This window comes from Protomyctophum parallelum (assembly GCF_964188405.1).
Source record: "Protomyctophum parallelum genome assembly, chromosome: 10".
Lineage (NCBI taxonomy): Eukaryota > Metazoa > Chordata > Actinopteri > Myctophiformes > Myctophidae > Protomyctophum > Protomyctophum parallelum.
The window spans coordinates 14,568,668-14,590,225 of record NC_139704.1 but is presented as its reverse complement, the minus strand read 5'-3'; the positions used below and the strand labels follow the sequence as shown (position 1 = coordinate 14,590,225).

The window sequence follows — 21,558 nt, the reverse complement described above, 5'->3', positions numbered from 1 at the left end:
GTGTCTGCCAGTAATTTTGTATATTAAATTCATTACTTAATAGTAGTCAGGTTGATGTTACTATGTCTGATATTCAGTTTGTTGGCTGTTATACAGAGAAGCAGTCACTGGCAGGTCCATTGATGCAGCTGTGAGTCTGTATTGGTCTTTCTCTGGAGGCCAGGACACAAAGCAGCACTGAAGCTCTCTACTTCCCACTATACACAACTGGCCCTTTCTGTCTCGGAGCCGAGGCGGACGCTTCAGACGGTCTGGGGGACAAACCTGCTTTTTGTGGTCTTTTAAAATGTGACATAATCATTTCCGCTAGGAAGAGGGGAGCCAGGACAGGGGTCGGATGAGGAGCCGACTAGTTTTAAAGGCTTTTCTGGCACATCCTCGTACAATGCAGAGGCTCTATTTTGTCAGCCAACATTGAGCACGCTTTGTGTGTGTGTTTCAGTTTCTTTTCAATTTATTTTTATTTATAGTGCAACATCACCCCAAGGGGTGCACTTCACAGCAAGTATACAACAAAAACACAGCAAAAAACACAATAGGAAACACAGTAAAATGTGCCAGCACACATGGTTAAAACAATTACCATGCAGTAGTACACTGCTATAAATCATTAAAGAAGAAAGAATGGAGATGGAGATAAAAAGAAAAATACAACACAGTGGGTTTGTTTGTGTGTGTGTGTGTGTGTGTGTGTGTGTGTGTGTGTGTGTGTGTGTGTAATTTGTCAATTACAAATTAGTAATTTGTAATTGAGTAATTTTTTCTACTCTTGATTCTATTTAAATTTCTACTCTTGAGGATTTTAACCCGGTTTCATGTGCTGACATTTTTACCATTGAGCTAATAGAGCCTGCCTGCTTACTCGGGGGAAACATTTAATCTTGACCATCAGGTCAAAATCTTATCCATGTGTCTAGGTGAGACATGGCCTTTGACATGATCTAAATGTCTCAATTGAAGAGAAGGGAGACAAAGTACAACCACCCCAATTGTAGAAGTACTCTGTGTCATACAGATTGGACAAAATTACATTTTATTCATAAAAAATAAAAAGGTTACAGTTCATCATAGTGCCGCTTTAACTATTTCTGGTCATATCAGACAGTCACCCTGAGCCTTGGTGCCTCAATCAGTCCACATTGTTACTGTTGCGAGTGTGTCTGCAGGTTACCAATCAAGACCATTCTAATTGCTGGTCCACTTGGTCAGTACTATACTACTTATAGTAGCCCTGTTGAGTGTGTTGAGAGGAGCTATCCTTGAGTTTTCTATCTCAAGCTTATCTCTGCGCCTTTTCATCTGTCTCTCTTCAGATGATGAATCTGTACATGCTAATGCCGCCATCAGCTCTTTTATATCAAGGAATGCAGACCTTTTTGAACAAGGTCGAAGTGTTACTGTGTGTGTGTGTGTGTGTGTGTGTGTGTGTGTGTGTGTGTGTTTAAAACTGATTTATTCAGTCGTTTCATATTGCCAGTGTAGTCTTTCATAGAGCAATCTTTGCATTTTCTCTAACAGATTTTGTGAAGAAACATCAATAATTTGCATAATATTGAGTTTTGTACTAAATCACATTTTGTACCGTAATCATACTGTACATGTCATGTGTTTCAATCCTCGTCTGTATCATCCACAATAGTGGATTGTGTTTTTTCAGCAAACCATGAGGAAGTGTGCTTGTCAAGGGGTACTGTGGATAAAATAGAGAGATAGAACATAGAGTATTAAAAGGATAGAAAGTAAGAGACTGAACCACGCTATTAATTTCAGTGGAAGTTGCTCAGTGGCGTTTTGAAGCATCCGGAAGAACGGTCTACTTCCGCAATTTTTCGATTTGGACACCAAAATTTGGTGTCCAAAATGCGGAGGTGCAAATGAGCAATCAATGTTAAACGGGGCTGCACGGGGTCATAACTCCAGGGGTCCGCCTGCAGTCCCCGCTCTTACCACTAGGGCCAAGCGCCTCAATATTGAAGCGCCTCACTGGGGGCTTGATCCAGAGCTAAAGGCTCTGGTCAGGCTCTGCCAGTGGACCTTACCTGTAGATTCCATGACCTCACATTGAGATTAGGCAACACATATTTGGGCATGCCTGACACAGACCTCCATATATAGGAATAAAGGGACACAGAGAGACATACAGAAATCTCCATATAAAGGGACACAGACATGGAGCTGGCCTGTTCTGACATCATTCTGACATCCGCATAGACTCCATATTTGGGTATGCCTGACAAAGAACTTCATATATGGGTATAAAAGGGAAACAGATATAATTCGGTGGGACTCTGGACAGGGCCCAAATTAGCCGATTGAGCTGGTGTGTTCTGACATCACAATGATGTTCTGACATCTGCATAGACTCGATAAAGAACTCCATATGTAGGAATTAAGGGACACAGAGAGACGGATACAGAAATCTCCATACATGGACATAAAAGGGACACAGACAGATGGGTGGAACGGTTACTCTGACACGGGTATTGCATAGCCGGGTGGGGCATGGATCTCTCAACTTCCATCGTTACTGACTCGGTGCTCTACAGCCGGGCACCGGTCTAGTATTTTGAAAGAAAGAACTGAGACAGCTTTTTGGGATTAAAATGTTGTTTATACAGACACACACACATGCGCGCATACACACACACACACACACACACACACACACACACACACACACACACACACACACACACACACACACACACACACCATATTTCAATAGCTGTAGAGGGTTGGGTGTTATGTGTCTCTGACTCTATGTGTAATTAGGTGGCCAATTAAAACATACAAGGTAGGGCTCCTTTTCCAAATCCCCCCCATCCTCCTCATTTCCCACACAAACACACACACACACACACACACACACAAATCTGATTCCTCAGTCACAGTTTCCTTTCACAAGCAGAGAGAGAGATGTGTTCTCACAGGCCGCGCCATTACTGCGTCTCCCTTCACACAGCTTTGTCTAACCTCCTTTTCTCCGTACATCACAAACAAGACAAGGGATGGGTTAAAACACACACACACACACAGAAAAACACACAAAACAAAAACGCCATACCCAGGATTCCCTGCTGGGCCAGTTTTTCCTCTATAGAAATCAGACGGTTGTATTTAGTCAGCCTCTCAGCACCGCTCAGACCTCCCAGTTTGACATAGCTCACCCAGCCCGACGGCCTTGGGGAAAGAACAAGAGGAAAGCATTTCTTACCAGTACAGAGTGATAACAATATGGCAACAAAAAGAAGAGACATAGAGATCATTTGGTTTGCGGTGGAACTTGAAGACAAGTGCCCAGGGATAACTTGACTGCTCGTGACAGTAAAGTAAAACAGAGGCAGTAAGTAAAACAGAGGAACCCGAGACAGAGAGAATTGTTTCTGCATCTAGGAACAGCCAAGCAAAGCACAATGAGATGACAAGGTGCAGCGCTGCGGTCTGAACACTCGACCCACACAAAGACAGAATGTAAGACTGTGACTCACCACATCTGATAGAGATGCATCGTTGCAGGGTTCGCTGCACGTCATGCCCATTATCACTGCACCTGCCGTTCCGAAGTATGGACACAATCACGCACACACACACACACGCGTGTTTGTGTCAATTATTCATACATTTAAAAGTAGATTCAAAAACTGCAGATGTGGACAAAAGCTCCTGTGATCTAAAATGTCCCGGAAAAGAAATCCCTCCATTGGTAAATTGAAGACGTTTGAGTGGCATCAATAATGTATGTCAGGTTGTTGCTGCCACGCCACATTTTGCAATGAGTGCTGACAAATTAAATAGTTTCACTTGGATGTCGGCCAAAAATATTGCTCCCACGCTACAGTTGTCAATGTTTCAAGTTAGCTCTGGTCCATAGCTCTAATGCGTTTCATTTAAAGCTATGTTACTCTCGACGGGGCTCGCATGAATGCAGACCAGCCTCTCGTCTTTAGCGTACATAAAAATAACATTTTTGCTACTAAGGCGGGTTGTGTCATTAGAAAGCCTACTTTCCTTAGTGGAAGCACTCTGAGCCCCCCACCACACGTATAAACGGTAGCCTACTTTTTGGCCAGAAAGAGATTTTATTTCATCAACGGAAAAATATTCTCTATGAGGCAATTCTCTGGACAATATCGGTAGAAGGCGCAGTGGAGTAACTAAAAGTATTCTTTTTCGGTGGAAACGAGTGCTTCCACTAAGGAAAGTAGGCTTTCTAATGACACAACCCGCCTTTGTTTTAGTGAGTAGCAAAAACGTTCTTCTAAAGACGAGAGGCTGGTCTGCATTCATGCGAGCCTCGGAAGTCAAGAGTAACATAGCTCTAAATGCAACGCATTAGAGCTATGGACCAGAGCTAGTTTCAAGTAAGCAACAATTTCACTGAAATCTGAACTAATTCAATATTGTGTTTGTACTAAAACCTTTGATGTGATTAAAGTTGACACAAGGAAGACCAATTATGAATCTGTTATGTCTAAGCAAACAAACAAAAAGTCCAGCTGGTCTGTTGTACTCAATTAATTATAAATCAAAACATAGTACACTCTGTACATTGCATATCAGCAACAACACTGAAAGGAAAGAGGGGGCAGAGGATGCCCCTCCCACAGGCCTCCTTCCGTGGAGGGAGAGTGCATGGGGGCTAGCTACAGTAGTAGCTACAGTAGTAGGGGATTACTGGTAATTCCAAATTATAAAGTCCAATTGTAATTCGAGGTCAGTTTTATTTCTTTCTAATATATTTTTTATCCCACGATTTTGTAACCCATTTTTCACCCTGGTGTCAATCAATTAATGAGATCCTGGGCTCTACACACCCTCCGCCAACCTGGGGAGAGCAACGGACTTAACTCATGCTTCCTTCATGCTTGAGTGTCCAAGTTGCTCCTTTACACCTGACAGGGGGGAGTTTCCCTGGTTGGACGTAGCGCGTGGAAGGAACACGTTATTCCAACCAATTCCTTTCCCCTCCATCAGGCGCCCCGGCTGGCCAGGGGGAGGCAGTTTAGAGACCATGATTACTGCATGTTTTTGTGAGGGTACCTACCCTAGGGGACATGGGGAGAACATGCAAACTCGACACAGAAAGGCCCTTTCGCCAACCCCGCCTTCGGGTATGGGCACTGATGACGCGGAGGAGGAAACACGCCACCAGCACCCACAGCGCCCCGAGTGGGAATCGAACCCAGGACCTTCTAGCTGTGAGGCGACAGCACTACCAACTGTGCCACCGTGCCCCTAAAGGGGTCGAGGTCAGTTTTAAATAGGGATGTGGAATCGAGAAGTTTGATGGCTGTCGATAGGGCAATTCACATTTTGATGGCAGTATAGTAGAATGCATTTTTGTAGTATTAGAAGTAGAATCCATGCTTGTGCCGAATCTAGGGCCCCAGGCCTTTACCATACCCTTCGTCATACAGATTTCTTATGTTACCTTGGTGCTCTGTTGTGATGCGAATCAGATCGCTGATCGACATCTCATTGGTCTGCTTCAGGATAAAAGCCTTGACCCCTGGGAGGGGCGTGGCCGGTGGCTGCATGCCATGACTGAGGGGTTCATAACTGATGTCAGACAGCAGGGAGCATGACGCTCCAATTAGGCTGTTCAGCTTCTCCCACTGCTTCACATCCTTAGAGAAAGTATACACACAGTACACAGAGAGGATACACACAGTACACATGGTTAAAGTGTACCCCTGAAGAGAGGATACACACAGTACACATGGTTAAAGTGTACCCCTGAAGAGAGGATACACAGGATACACACAGTACACATGGTTAAAGTGTACCCCTGAAGAGAGGATACACACAGTACACATGGTTAAAGTGTACCCCTGAATACTGTGGAGAGGATACACACAGTACACAGAGAGGATACACAGAGTACACATGGTTAAAGTGTACCCCTGAAGAGAGGATACACAGAGTACACATGGTTAAAGTGTACCCCTGAAGAGAGGATACACAGGATACACACAGTACACATGGTTAAAGTGTACCCCTGAAGAGAGGATACACACAGTACACATGGTTAAAGTGTACCCCTGAAGAGAGGATACACAGGATACACAGAGTACACATGGTTAAAGTGTACCCCTGAATACTGTGGAGAGGATACACACAGTACACAGAGAGGATACACAGAGTACACATGGTTAAAGTGTACCCCTGAATACTGTGGAGAGGATACACACAGTACACAGAGAGGATACACAGAGTACACATGGTTAAAGTGTACCCCTGAATACTGTGGAGAGGATACACACAGTACCCAGAGAGGATACACACAGTACACATGGTTAAAGTGTACCCCTGAAGAGAGGATACACACAGTACACAGAGAGGATACACACAGTACACATGGTTAAAGTGTACCCCTGAAGAGAGGATACACACAGTACACATGGTTAAAGTGTACCCCTGAAGAGAGGATACACACAGTACACATGGTTAAAGTGTACCCCTGAATACTGTGGATGATTCCACTTCACCATATATTCCCATAAAATAGTGTTTTATTGCATGGCTCCTCTCCTCAGAGGTGAGCCGCTGGACCGACCAGTAGGCCACAGAAGTACCATCATTAATTGTTTTATACTTATTTGTATTTATTTATTTAACTTCATAACAGACGTCACATTTGGAGTCATATGCGGTAGACGAATCAAAGCTGGACACCGTGGCCACCGTCGCCATGAAGTCCGAAAGCCACACACACACACACACACATGGGAATGAACCGGCTCTATCCACATGATTATAGGGCAGAGCAGTGTGGTATTTAGCCTTTTAGTTATTTACCATTCACTCACATTCCAATGGAATGAACACAAATATTGGCATAAATGTTTCTCTTTAGGTTGCTTCTGTAACAAATAGAAATGTTGACATCAAACTGAAATGCCAACCATCCACTGTTATGCTGCAGCAAGACGAACATACCTCTTTCCTCAGTGGATCGATCAAGGCCACCACTGATGGATATTTGCTCACCAGAGCTTCATACATATTCACTAGCTCATCAGCAGACTTGGGACCTCCTGTCACCACATCATACTTTCCTTTAGACTGGGGAGAAGAAAAGCACTTCAGTTCTTTCATTGTCTGTCTTTAACAAATGCTATCCACCTTTGCTACTGAATTGCCCTAAAGCGACAAGAGGTTTATGTAGTCACGGCTTGTTTTATACAAGGCCTCTGGCACAAGGGCACATGCAATATGAGAGAGAGAGACTTTCGTCAACTTACGTAGTCCATTAGCTCATGAGCCGCACAGTTTAGTGCCAAATGAAGCTCTGTTCCCAGTGCCAGTCCAAGGTTGCTGCACGCATCAGCGATCAGATCCAGAGGCTGCTCAGGTCGCTCATATCCAACAACCAGCGCTCCAGATGTTGACACTGTTGCCTGTACTGCCTGAGACATTGAATATCTCATCAAACGTATGTTTTTCACGTGGGCTCATCAGGCATGTATTAATTATAATGCCACACATGCTGTGAATTAATTTACAGTACACATTAGCTCTGGCCATAAAAAAACGTATTAGTGTATGTTCATAAAGCTCTGCATTTCATTTCTTGTGTTCTGTATGGACTGTTTAAAATGACATTTCCCCACAGTAAAGAAATCAATATTTCTCTCACCCCAGCCTTTGATGTAGCGTTCATTATTCTCATCATCTCCCTTTGTATATCAAGGGCCTTTCTGGTGATCTGTCAGAGAATTTCACTTTAGTTCAGCATGTTTGCCAACATATAGGAAATATTGACCTTGAAAAATGTAAGTGGAAAGTGAAAATACATTTGACCTAACCCCCAGATGTACTTGAGAAAACGTTTACAAACAACAATAAGACCAAACGTATGGCAACCATCTACAGTTAAAGTGTGTCAAAGACAGAAAACAAGTACATGTAACTGCAAGCAGACAGACTGACAAAGGCAGAATAGCTGTGTTTGTGAGTGCTTAGTAGTACTTGTTTGACCCGCTGTCCTGCTTTGGGCATCAGGATGACCTCTTCAAATAAATTCAATTTTCCTGGAGACATCTTGCCACAGCTCAGCAAAGTTACCAAGGGCAACGGAATGTGGAACTCTTCTGGAGTCTGGATGAATTTGTGAAAGACAACAATCATTACACTGCCCTCTATAATGTGTATGTGTGTGTGTGTGTGTGTGTGTGTGTGTGTGTGTGTGTGTGTGTGTGTGTGTGTGTGTGTGTGTGTGTGTGTGTGTGTGTGTGTGTGTGTGTGTGTGTGTGTGTGTGTGTGTGTGTGTGTGTGTGTGTGTGTGTGTGTGTGTGTGTGTGTGTGTGTGTGTGTGTGTGTGTGTGTGTGTGTGTGCTAAATACTGTTCTGTCTCAGCTACTATGGGCAGTCTGTCTGTCTGGAGAAGGCGTTGTTTCATTTATCCCTAGGTGGCTTAAAAAAAAAAAAAAAAAGAAAACATCCTGTCTAGTAGTGTCAAGTAATAGTATGTAAACAATGTGCTATATATATTTTTTTCTCTTCTTTTCCCTCTGTGTGTTAAGCATGTGCAGCAGCTATATCTGGTTGGACCATATAATGTATAACCTAATTCTGATCAGTGTTTGGGTCTATTGTATTACGCCTCTTGTGCAGATCCAAATAAAATAATTCAAATGTGTGTGTGTGTGTGTGTGTGTGTGTGTGTGTGTGTGTGTGTGTGTGTGTGTGTGTGTGTGTGTGTGTGTGTTAACCTTGTGTTTTCGCAGGTTTGCTATATATTTGTACAGGGGAATGTCTTGGAGTTGTGCTCCAGTTTTTGCCACAGCCAGTGACACTGCACCGATGGCCATGCTTCCAGGCAGGACCGCTTCTGTTGGAACCTGTGGGGTGATTGGCTTCTCTGCTATGCTGTTTCTCTTTTTCCCTGGTAGAACAAAACAAGCATCACTTAACTTTTCAGTGTTGATACATTATTATGACAGATATGTATTGTGACACTGCCACATACAGTAAATGTGAAGAAATTTATTTCCTGTCCTGGTATGAGTATTGCAAGAAAATGAAACAAGGGAATATATTGGTTAATAAAATGTTTTGTGTAGTTGAATATGGTCATTCATTTTCTGTTGACACGGTTTGATCATAAGGGGAGCTGTGGGGGAAAATTATGTTAGCAATAGTTCCAGGAAGTGAGGTACCAGAAACAGCTACAAAAGTACAGGAAGTGAGGCGGCCGGGAGTTCCATTCTTTCCCCTATGGGCCTCGTGACTCAGCAAGGCTTAATACTTCATATTTAGTTGGCTCAGCACTTGGACTCAGAACTCGAACCCACTACATTGAGCCTGACAGCCTTTGCTGCACGTGTCTCTCCCCGTTTCCTGTCTCTCTTCACTGATACTATCCAGTAAAGGCAGAAATAGCAAAAAATTAAAAAATACATCTATAAACGAGGGTACCCTTTTGGTACCCTCGTTTACCTTTTCTGTATTTGGGACGTCGGTAACGTCCCAAATACAGGGGTACATGGGTAGCCCCCAAAAGTGGCTACCCATGTACCTAGAGCTGATCGCTCATGCAAGTAACAGCTCTTTATGCATACTCATTAAACACACCCATGGGTTTCTGGCTATGATATTTCGCTGAGAGCATACTCATGTTCTGAAACCCGCCGAAATGATGTAGTAGCATGACATGAATTATGAATTATGAATGAATTTGAAGTCTGATGTGATGGGAGGTATGCTCCATTGTCCATGTTAGGCAGAATATTAAATATGCCAATAAAACGTGTGCTGGCCAGACCTTCCTTGTGCGACTGCATAGTATTAGCAATGTCTGCTAAGCACAGCGGCAGGTACAATTTATTACAGCAGCTGAATGTCCTTTTTAAAGTAGGTACCATTAGGAATATACCTGCCGATACCGATGCCAAGTGTCAAATCTTGGCTCGTACTGTGGATTGATTTTAATTATCCATTATTTTCACTGAAACATAAAGAGCTACTGTAGACCCTTGTTTCAAAGCCATTACAACTGACATACTGTAAATCCATTAGAGATTCTCCATTAGCAAGAGAGAGAGCTTCATTTTAATTTCCGGGGCGATACAAAAGGCTATATACCTGTGTGTGTGTGTGTGTGTGTGTGTGTGTGTGTGTGTGTGTGTGTGTGTGTGTGTGTGTGTGTGTGTGTGTGTGTGTGTGTGTGTGTGTGTGTGTGTGTGTGTGTCAGTCAATCAGGAGTCAATCAGCTTCAGCTGCAGGGATCAAAGGTCATGGTACAAACAGACATTCCGTGCTCAAACAGACAGACAGACCTACACACATAGCTGTTCCACCGTAGAGCTACTTCCTGTCAAGAAATTCATTGAAAGTGATTTTTATTTTTTTAAGTGTTGGAGTTTGGAAGTGCTCACTGGCCCTGCGTACCACCTGTTTTGATTTTGCACATAATGGAGGAGGCAGCAGGATGTTGCTTTACTGATAAGCGCTTCCACTAAATCACCTGCAAGGTATTTCTTGACAGGAAGTAGTTCATAACATGTGTACGGTGGATTTTTATGGAACAAACTGCAGATAGAAAGAGGATAATTCAAGCTTTTCGTACAGCTGTAATATTGGTGAGTTTGACGTTATTTAATACAATTAGATAAGATTTTTCTGTTTGGATGAATGGCTTTTAATGGGAAGTTGCACCTAGGCAGCACCTTGCTGGCAATATGGCAACCGTGAATATCGTCAATACCTTTGTCCACTCCCTTCTTCTCCTTAGTGGGTGCTGTAGGTGGAGAAGGTGGAGACTGCACCTTCTTCTCCTTAGTGGGTGCTGTAGGTGGAGAAGGTGGAGACTTCACCTCAGGTTCAGATGGTGGACGGCTCTCTCTCTCTCTCTTGTGGACGTCCAGCTCCTCCAGGGAGCGTGCCAAAAGGAAATCACTGCCCAAAACCGCATGCAGACAGACATTAAGAGTAGACAAGAGACACAGAGCAATAGAGAAAATTAAGACAATTGAGCTCTGAGATATTCTGCACTAGCTAATCGGTGAACGAAGGTTCTCTGCTGCCCCTCCAGTGGTGGTGGTGGTGAAGGGGGGGGGGGGGGGGCTGTCAGTTAACCACGTCCACATGCATCCCTATTGGAGAAAATAGGTGGGCATTTAGCAAAAATAGCAGACCTAGAAGCTTATAGATTAGCTTTTTCCAGCAAAGAGATGTGGTGTGGCGGGTAAAAGGGTCAACAACGGTCAACAAACTATATTATAGAGTTTAAGTGGGGCGCTACACAAAAAATAAAAGGGAAACGGGTGCTTCTTTTTTGAGGGCCTCCTATATACAGGTTTAATGTGGTAATGAGGTTTTAGTTCAATGTTTGTTTTAAAGATGCCATTGACAATGAAGGGACAATTTACGTCATAATGTCCCTCATTATGTCATATTGTCCTCTTTATTGTTAATGGCATTTAATGTTTGTGTTGGCACCGTTTGTTTTACATCACCATTACATCACCTAATCAACATGAGTTAGTCTTTAATATATTAGCGCCCCTCACTTCACACGGGTGTTTTTACTTGCGCAAGCAGAGCGCACAAGTAATAATTTCGCCCAGTCTCTTTCACCGTGACAGCCAACCCGCCATTTTATGTGTATGCAAAAAAACATCAAATCTGTGCCTGTTTTGCTGGGACCAGATTACACAAATGACCATATTTCTTACGTCATCATTGAGAGCTAGTCATACGTATATTATATACATAATCAGTAAAAATAAAATAGCAAATTGTGCCTGATCTGCTGGGACCAGAGTACGTGGTGTGTATTTGTATGACTAGCTCTCAATGATGACGTAAGAAATATGGTCATTTGTGTAATCTGGTCCCAGCAAACCAGGCACAGATTTGCTGTTTTTCTTGCATAAGCATAAAATGGCGGGTTGGCTGTCACAGTTTTTGGCGCAAAGAAAGTATACCGCTAATCAACTTACAACTACACACATTTCTCGAAAACATGGTATAGTATCTATCATCTCCGACTTCTGCAATTATGATAATAGGAGATTTCAATGAAGACCATAATACTGAGAAAGATAGAAGTATAAAGATCTTCATGTCAAGATTAGGCTTTAAACAATTAAATACAAATCCAACTACAGATTACGGAAGTATTTTACGTAGATCATGTATATTTTAACAAATGTGAAAGTATTATTACAGAAATTGAAGTTAGAGACACATATTACTCTGATCATGATTTAGTATTAATATCACTATAGTCCAAGATGAAATACATTTAAAACAATTGACAATTTACAATAAGTAATACAATAATTATACTGTATAATATATTTTAATTCAGTTTATATAAAACAAAATTCATCACATAGCAATGATTTATTTTTCTTTGAAAAACTAAAAAGGGATCTAGAATGTATCTACATCGATAAAACTGTATTTCTTATATAGATAGAAACTTGAACCATACTTAATAATACTAGGTGTTTACATGCATAAAGTAGTTAGGTAGCAAATAGTTACACCTAATAATTAGACATTTCAAACCTTCTCCTTCACAGAGATACTGAGATTTAACAGTTTACAGCGGTCGAAAGTACTTGCGCGCTCTGCTTGCGCACTAGTTGGCCATTTATGGCCTACTAGTGTGCAACAAGCAAGTATGCACTCGACAGAGTGCAGTTCTAGTTTTTATAGATATTCATTTGAGTCCACAAAAGCCCATGAGGGGAGAGAATGATGCAATAGACATATTCACGGGACATTTTCCCCCGTCGAGCCATAGTGACACGCAGCAGTTCATCTGACTGGCACTACTGTTGCTTAATGTGAAATGATGCAAAAGCAGCCAATAAGAGGAGCCTGGTATGCTGTGATATGATGTGATGTGACAATCGGCAAACAACCTCTACATGACCCCACTCCAGAAGGTCAACACGCGGCAAGCCACGTTTAATCCTGTTTGAGTTATAATGCACAGAAATGGAGTCCCTTGTTTATTCATTTGCTTGTCTTTATAACTCTTTCTATCTGATTAATTTATGGGTTTGTTTACTGAGTTGCACAACCACACCATCACTGTATTAACATTTAACACCCACCCACATGCATTAGCTGAATGCATGTAACAAACAAAAACAAACAATAATAATAGCAATAGTAGAAAAGAAAGGTGTACTGTATAATGTATACTTATAACATTTTAGTCCAGTATGTGAGTTATTCGTTTAGAAGCGCACATAGAATTGTTGTTGAGGCATCCGCATATTCAGTACACAGAACAAACCAACAGGTTCTACATTAAGCAAGCCAGTGTAGGACTCAGGTTCCAAATAATAACTTCCAGTCACCTTGCCTGCAGGCAAAGACTTCAAATATTGTTGATCATATTTATCAGTTGCTCCTGTGCTCCATGAGCCAGTTTCACCATACCATGACAGTGGAATTGACATAGAGTAAATGTGATTCTGCCATTCACAGAGCACGGGAGCACCTGGCAAAGATGATTGGCAAATTGACAATATTTGGACATTTATCCAAATTATAGTACAACAAGGTTCTACCACATTTCAATGAATGACTGATAGTATGAAAATAAAACATAACCTGTAAATTAATTGTCTCATAATAAATGAGTAAAGAAAGCAAAAACTATTTTAATCTCTGAAACACTGGATGGCAGATGGATGATCATACAAGGCGGTATTGGAATGCCATGCACCTCCAGAGACGAAATAAACAATAAAATAAAAAGCTTTTTTCAAAGATTAGAACAAGACTATATTAACATACATTACCTCAGTATCTGATCCACCGCGGTCTGGTCACAGGGATTACAGTCTCTCAGCAATGTGCTTAGATCTCCATTGACCCAACAGAGGGCAGTCAATACATCACTGACACTGTTAGCACCTGGATGCACTGAATTATCCTCAGAGGCCACACTGTTGCTGGAGATGGATGCAGTGCACATCCTCTGGACATTGATGAGACACACACACATATACGCACACACACACACACACACACACACACACACACACACACACACACACACACACACACACACTTTTTTTTTAATGTCATATCCATAGAAAATAAATATTTTTTGGGGGTGAACTACGCTTTTAATATTAAAAATGTGGCATTAAATAAGGAACACTGGAACACCTGCTTGTTTATCCATTATACTAAATATATCTGTTCATACCAGGAGAGAGAGAGTCTCTGTGTGTGTGTTGGGGGGGGGGGGGTGTTGAGCAACAACAGATGTCAAAATCAGGACCCTGATTGAACCAACTGCTCAATGTGTGAACCAATCCAATTACTGCAGTGAGTCGGGACGGTGAGATGAAGCCCCCACACACCCCACCATATACGCAATGCAGTAACATTCTCAATGTTTAATATATACATTTGTAACTCCAAGAGTTTGCAAATGTATCCACATTTTTGCATTTGCGGAGCACAGGATCATTAATTTAATTAGGACTGAATTGTGTAGCTTCTCTGCCCGGCTGGACAACTTACAGTACGAGTAATCCTCTAGCCAGGAATATTGGGAGCTGTGAGGGTGACGCTGACACTGACCAGGAATATTGGGAGCTGTACGGGTGACGCTGACACTGACCTAGAGCTGGGAGTGGGACCAGAGGGAATGGAGTATCTGAGTTAATGTCTGCACTCCACCATACTCCCTCTACCTCGCTCTATCCTTACTCATTCTCTCTCTCTCTCTCTTTCTCTACCTGTCCTCCTTTATCTCCTTCATCTTCATCTTTACATCTTCCTTCCCATCCCTCCCTCTCCATTCATCCTTCAGCTCTCTGTCTGTCTGTCTCTGTATCTGTCTCTGTCTCTCTGTATCTGTCTCTGACTCTCTCCATTCATCCTTCAGCTCTCTCTCTGTATCTGTCTCTCTCCATTCATCCTTCAGCTCTCTCTCTGTCTCTCTTGTCTCTGTCTCTCTCCATTCATCCTTCAGCTCTCTGTCTGTCTATGTCTCTCTGTCTCTGTCTCTCTCCATTCATCCTTCAGCTCTCTGTCTGTCTCTGTCTCTGTCTCTCTGTATCTGTCTCTGTCTCTGTCTCTCTCCATTCATCCTTCAGCTCTCTGTCTGTCTCTGTCTCTCTGTCTCTCTCCATTCATCCTTCAGCTCTCTGTCTGTCTCTGTCTCTCTCTCCATTCATCCTTCAGCTCTCTGTCTGTCTCTGTCTCTCTCTCCATTCATCCTTCAGCTCTCTGTCTGTCTCTGTCTCTCTCTCCATTCATCCTTCAGCTCTCTCTCTGTCTTTGTCTCTGTCTCTGTCTCTGTCTCTGTCTCTGTCTGTCTGTCTGTCTGTCTGTCTGTCTGTCTGTCTGTCTGTCTGTCTGTCTGTCTGTCTGTCTGTCTGTCTGTCTGTCTGTCTGTCTGTCTGTCTGTCTGTCTGTCTGTCTGTCTCTGTCTCTCTCTCTCTCTCTCCATTCATCCTTCAGCTCTCTGTCTGTCTCTGTCTGTCTATCTCTCTCTCTCTCTCTCTCTCTCTCCTTTAGGTCCAACCACTATCAACGCTGTTTCCTGTCACAACAGATTACTGTTAGTGCTAAGGCTGGAAATGGGCCGAGTGATAATCCAAAAGCATCGCTCCAAAGTCACTCCGGCCATGCTGAATTTTGCCTGTATTTTCCGTTCTCCCAAATGTAACCTGTAACCCATTTGGTCAATTTGACATAGCACTTTTTTGCTCGTTTTTTACTTACTGTATCTACTATACTGTATTTAATTTAAAAAAGAAAAGATAAAATATATATAGCTTTCTGTGCTACTGTTAGCAGCATCTGTCTCTCACATTTTTGGATGGGATTGTGGATTTCTTGGAACGATAACTAGCATGAGTACGTTAATTATATTGATCAGAGTTAAACGGTGTACTCAGTTTGCAGGGTAAAGTTTCCGGGGTGAAAGGGTCGAGGTGTGCTTAGAGGGCCTTAGGTGTCTGCTCTCGTGACCCCTCTGTGACCTCAGCTCATGGTGTCACATCCCATTTTTCTGTCCTGTGTGATACTGTGAAAATTGAAATGGCAAGGGTCAAAGGTCACCGGCTGTCCTCTGATTGCTACCCTCCGATAGCTCGCTTGTTGCCCCCGGCTGTCTCTTCACATTAGTGTTTACTGTACAGCTGCAGCCTAGGCCCGATACTGTCGCTTCCAAAGCATCAGCTTTCAACCTGGCCGCACTATTTTGGGCATGTCATTATAGGCGGAAAATGATCAAGACGTTTCAGACATTTTCAAAAATCGTGAAAATAGCCAATCTACAAGCTTACAAAAATGTGTTGCCACGCCAGGTGTTGTGAGCTTACAAATCGGCAATTTGTGTGCAACACACATTATCCTATCCTAGTGAGCCTTATACAGTCATTTCATTTAGTCATTCATGTTTAATTGTCTCTCTTTATACAATCATATTATGCTATGCTTTAAATTATCTAGCTAGTTGACTCTTTGTCAGTGTGATCATCATAAAACTTACAATAACAAAGTAACATTTAATCAAATGATGATTTAAGTTGCTTTCTGAACCCTGAGTAGAAGTCATGCATATAGAGCATGTATATGTGTTACTGTATGTAATGTCATTCTGAGTTAAGGTCTCAGCTTCCAGCAGACTACATGTCACAGACTGTTCTCAATTGGTAATGATCCAGAATGAGCACGTACGTCATTAATTAACATCACCCATGGTAGCAAGGTCAGAAGAAAAAGCTGCGCTGGCAGTTCAATGTCTTCCTGTAAGAGCCAGAGGGTACCATAATGTGGCTGGAGGACAAGTGGAGGCTGGATAGAAACCTGTAGCCATGGAGAACATCCAAAAGTAACTCATCCATTCTTTGGGAGAGACTTTGGCTCCTCATATTAGGAGAATGTGGAATTGAATGGCTCTGCAGATTTCAGTGTGCCAAGAGCTGACTAGACAATTCAGAGTGATGTCAGAATCTGTAAGACTGACGCATACTCCAGTTTTTAGGTGATAACCCACTCACCGCGGTGGTTAGGAAAACTACAACATGACGTCACTGAAGCTAAATACTGGAGTATGGGCCCCGCTTATTTCTTGTGTGTCAGACATGACGTCATTAGCCAGGAGGGTCAAAAGGAAAGGGGACTAACCGAAGGCCTATACTGTATAAGTGTATACTCAGTCAGCACTGTTAAAACACTGGTGCAACAACCTTGTATCAACTCACTGCAGCTACTTCGATAAATCTGTGCTTCAGTGAGGATTCTGGTCATTGTGCAACAAAGTATAAACTAGGGCTTAGGAATTACATTGTTTTTGTTCGACTGTAACCTCTCAACGTCTTGCCATTCAGTCACCCCAGTCGGACACTGTTCTGTTACCATCCGGAGCATGTATTGTATAGACTCCATGTGGCAGGTGGTTCAGGGATACTTTATATCCCCAGAACTCAGTACAGTGAGGTGTACTATAGGGACACACAGACACCATCCGTCACACATACTGTTACACAAGTAAGACGGGGATGTGTGTGTTTTACGCGTGTGTGTAATAGGTCTACTACAGTATGTCCCTATGTCTGTCTGTTTGGGGTACCAATAGGTGAGAAAGTGGTGTTGTTGAGCTTCACACTGTGCACAGGTGCATGATGGGAGGTTTCTCATGGGAGTTTTTTAGTGTATCACCAGTACAGAGTACAGTGCTGTACAATATGGTGTACAGTACAGTACAGTACAGTACAGTACAGTACAGTACAGTACAGTACAGTACAGTACAGTACAGTACAGTACAGTACAGTACAGTACAGTACAGTACAGTACAGTACAGTACAGTACAGTACGGTATGGTATGGTATGGTGTACAGTACAGCACACTGCAGTACAGATTACAGTTGTTGAGTGGTGCTACAGCTAGCCACTCCAAGGAACAGCAATGTGGGTCCCTATGTATGTCTCCATGTCCGCTTGAGTAGGTGTCACTGTTGAGTAGCCTAACACACACACACACACACACACACACACACACACACACACAGAGAGAGAGAGCACCACTCAGTTCAGACGGGCCTCATTTTTCTAATCTGCCTCATGGTGGTGCTGTATCAGCCCACTTCATTCTTTGGTGTATAACTCTATAGGAACTGTATACAACCCCACCAGTGCCACAGGAGCACTATTAGTCCATGACAGTTGCAGGAGACAAAGAAAGTATACAGTAACTTCAGTCATCACAAATATGGAAATAAGACCCAATCATTAAGTCTCAAAAAGCGAAATAATAACAATCTGTTTGCAGGTTTACCTTTTCTTCATTCCGTATGATACAGAAGACCTCTGCTTCAATGGATGCTTGTCCTTTTGCATTATATACTTCAATGCCCTTTAGCTTGCTGATCCGTGGCCGCGCAGAGAGTTTGGAGAAGTAATTGGCCTAAAGTGACATCAGATCATTAAAATACAGAAACCTCAATTTTCTTTTAAAGTCTTGTGTTGAAATTATCAGGGAGAAATTGCGGTTTAATTCATTCATGTCAGCGATGACAACTGGAGCATGTTGGCTGGAGAATGGTTTGAATTACCCAGACACTGATTGTGCAAACTAATTTGCCCAACTAATTTATGTACTGCAGAGTCATTTAGAGCCATGCATTATTGCAGTGGTTGTCAAAGTGGGGACCCTAAGGGGTCCAGGGGGACCCCAGCAAAATGTGTTAATACAGCATCACAATCATTTTAAACACTTTATCCATTCATACTTTGGCTAATCTGCAAGCTTGTAAGACTATTTTTTGAAAGTCTTTGAAATTTTGCAATAATGTTTGGATTTTTGTTTTATTCCGGGGTCCCTAGCATGCACAAAACCTTTTCAGATGGGGGTCCGTGGCGGCGTGGCCAAATTCATATGGGGTCCTTGACTTGAAAAAGAACAAACACCCGCACATTGTCTTCAAATGCAGTGAAAAAACTTTAATAGGGAAACATAGTAACGTTTCGGCCTATAGGAAGGGTATCGGACTATCTTTATGCAGGTCCTTGATTTGAAAATGTTTGAGAACCTAACTATAGGCTACAGTACAGCATAACAACTGCAAAGCTTGTCTTCTGGACAGCAGACCAGGAATGCATGAACTTAAATTGTAAATGTGCAGATTTTAAATGCATAATGGCCATTTTGAATACACTACACCTGCAACTGCTAAATGATTTATAGGATGAACTGGAAGACCTTTGCGAACCCATGTTTTACTGACCACTAAAGTGTGTGTGTGTGTGTGTGTGTGTGTGTGTGTGTGTGTGTGTGTGTGTGTGTGTGTGTGTGTGTGTGTGTGTGTGTGTGTGTGTGTGTGTGTGTGTGTGTGTGTGTGTGTGTGTGTGTGTGTGTGTGTGTGTGTGTGTGTGTGTGTGTGTGTGTGTGCGCGCGCGTGTGTGTGTGTGTGTGTGCCGACGCACCCGTGCGTGCAGCGTGCGTGCGTCGGCGTGTGATGTTTCATTTAGGGGAATAATGGTTGCATTTGCGAACAAAATACGATGCAAATCATCATCTATTGCTCAATAACTAAATTAGACTACCGGTATACTCATAATAGCCCTCTACTTAAAGATGAAATGACTCTTCATACCAGGTAACCGTAAATGTCATCCGGCTGATCCAGGAACAAGTCTGTTAAGACACACTCTATCTTCTGTGGGACTCCGTTTCCTTGGTAAAATTCAGCAGCTTTGTTTTTTAGTTCACGGAACTCTTGTTCCTCTTTTGAGACCCGACTATCATAGCGTATAAAGCCTTTATAAGACATTGTAAGATATAAATAACGGTGACAAACGGTCTATTGAATTGATGGACGTCAGGTCGATCGAACGACTAGCCTACACACAAAAACACAAACAAACAAGGATCGTTTTGTGTACAGTGGTTGCCCAGCAACTGAACGTGATCCTAGGACGATACGTATACTCACTCACTTTCACTCACAACAACACACACACACACACACACACACACACACACACACACACACACACACATGCACACACACACACACACACACACACACACACACACACACACACACACACACACACACACACACACACACACACACACACACACACACACACACAGTAGGCTATAACTGAAACATTGATAATTATCCGTCAGATTAGAAGGTTTTAAATAAATAGACATATAGGGCCATGTATCTCACCCTATAATATATGACCCTAAAGCCATGAATAAAGTCATATTATACTTTTTTCCGCATCAGTTTAGAATGCAACCATCGAACAACAAATTAACACATGGCAGTTAGTCTTAATAACAAAGCAAATGGTAAACATTGTCATCATTACCCATATTGTGCATTTCTGAAATGAAATTTAAATGACAACTTTACATATTAGGTTAATCGTGCTTACTCAATAAAACTGCCCTTAGCAGCTTTAAATTAAAAACACGTGTAGCCTATAGAAGGATTACTGTATGTAATTTGTACAATTAAATATGATTATTCATATGCATAATGTAAATGGGAGTGGGTGGCATTTGTCCAGATTTGTTAGACATTACTTTGGTCATTTTTACTTAAAGCTGACATAAACATAGCCTGTGTGTTTTCTCAGCCACATATCCGCGCTTTCCTTTCAAATATTGCCCATAATCCCCGAGTTTGTGACCTTAATATCATCCAGTTGTAGCCGATAAACACAATGAACTCTTGACCGGTTTAAAATCCTGTTGAGGATAATGGACGATGGTCTCTCTCACACAATTAAGACTGCTGTTGGAATCACAGTGATATAGGCTACAGCAAAACTGATATGGCCCGCAATGCTTCCGTGTGTAGGCTATATATATTATGCTTTATTGAGGTTAAAACCCTCGTTTTTGCATTTACACACACGAATGTTTATACAAACATGCAGTCAGAGTTAAATTGACCCAAAAAGACAACCTGCAGGCTATGTAGACATAGAAATGTATGAAGGTTGGGTTAAATGGTGTGAGGGAGGCTACAGTTTACAGTTATTTTAACATAACCACCGCAGGCTATAGGCTACTGTTTACTGTATTGCTATAACGCGTTTGTATTCTCTAGTCAAATCCAGGGTATCGCAGTTTACATGTTTGCAGAAAGCCAGCCTTTCAATCCTGTGCCACGAGGTCAACTAGCGGGCAGAGGTCAGATTAAGATCATCAGTTTTATGAATTTAGACCAGCATACATTCCTCATAAGAATGAAGGTTCAACGAGTCAAGTTCTCCACGCGCGGTATGTTTATCCATCTAGAGATGCCCACGCTCCTGCGCGTCAAAGCGCACAAAATACGCACGTCTCCTCTGCGAGTCCGGCCATCCCAAATGATTGTTATTGCAGAATTGCACTCAATAAACACGAAGTCATGCATGGGACTTTTTGACTGATCGCTTCCTAATTCACACAAAGTCTTTCTGTCTTTTTGCCTCATGCGCAGTTCAGAGGAATACCGGACTTTCACTCTCACATCCACGATATGTGGCAACCCTGGTTTGTTTTGGTTGTGCACGGATGTTATTTTTGTTGCTTTAGCACAGTAGCTAGCAAAGGTTGCT

The 21,558-nt window shown here is 42.4% G+C and overlaps 2 protein-coding genes across 2 annotated transcripts in view; one reads left to right on the top strand and one right to left on the bottom strand.

Annotated features, from left to right (window-relative positions):
• The window catches only part of shtn1 (shootin 1), a 40,980-nt gene extending 32,147 nt beyond the window's left edge, over window positions 1-8,833 (top strand). Inside the window, exon 17 of the mRNA XM_083774700.1 lies at window positions 8,730-8,833. The gene's annotated coding sequence lies outside the window, so the exon portion shown is untranslated. The remainder of the gene's footprint in view (window positions 1-8,729) is intronic.
• eno4 (enolase 4) lies at window positions 1,981-19,766 on the bottom strand (the record flags this gene model as incomplete). The annotated part of the gene is given in 14 exon segments (XM_083774899.1): window positions 1,981-2,039; window positions 3,047-3,165; window positions 3,167-3,180; window positions 3,489-3,550; window positions 5,432-5,627; window positions 6,940-7,065; window positions 7,245-7,409; window positions 7,640-7,708; window positions 7,972-8,100; window positions 8,715-8,887; window positions 10,709-10,977; window positions 13,770-13,948; window positions 18,272-18,400; window positions 19,590-19,766. Coding segments are annotated over 14 exon segments (1,866 nt in total).
• Window positions 19,767-21,558: the final 1,792 nt, after the last annotated feature.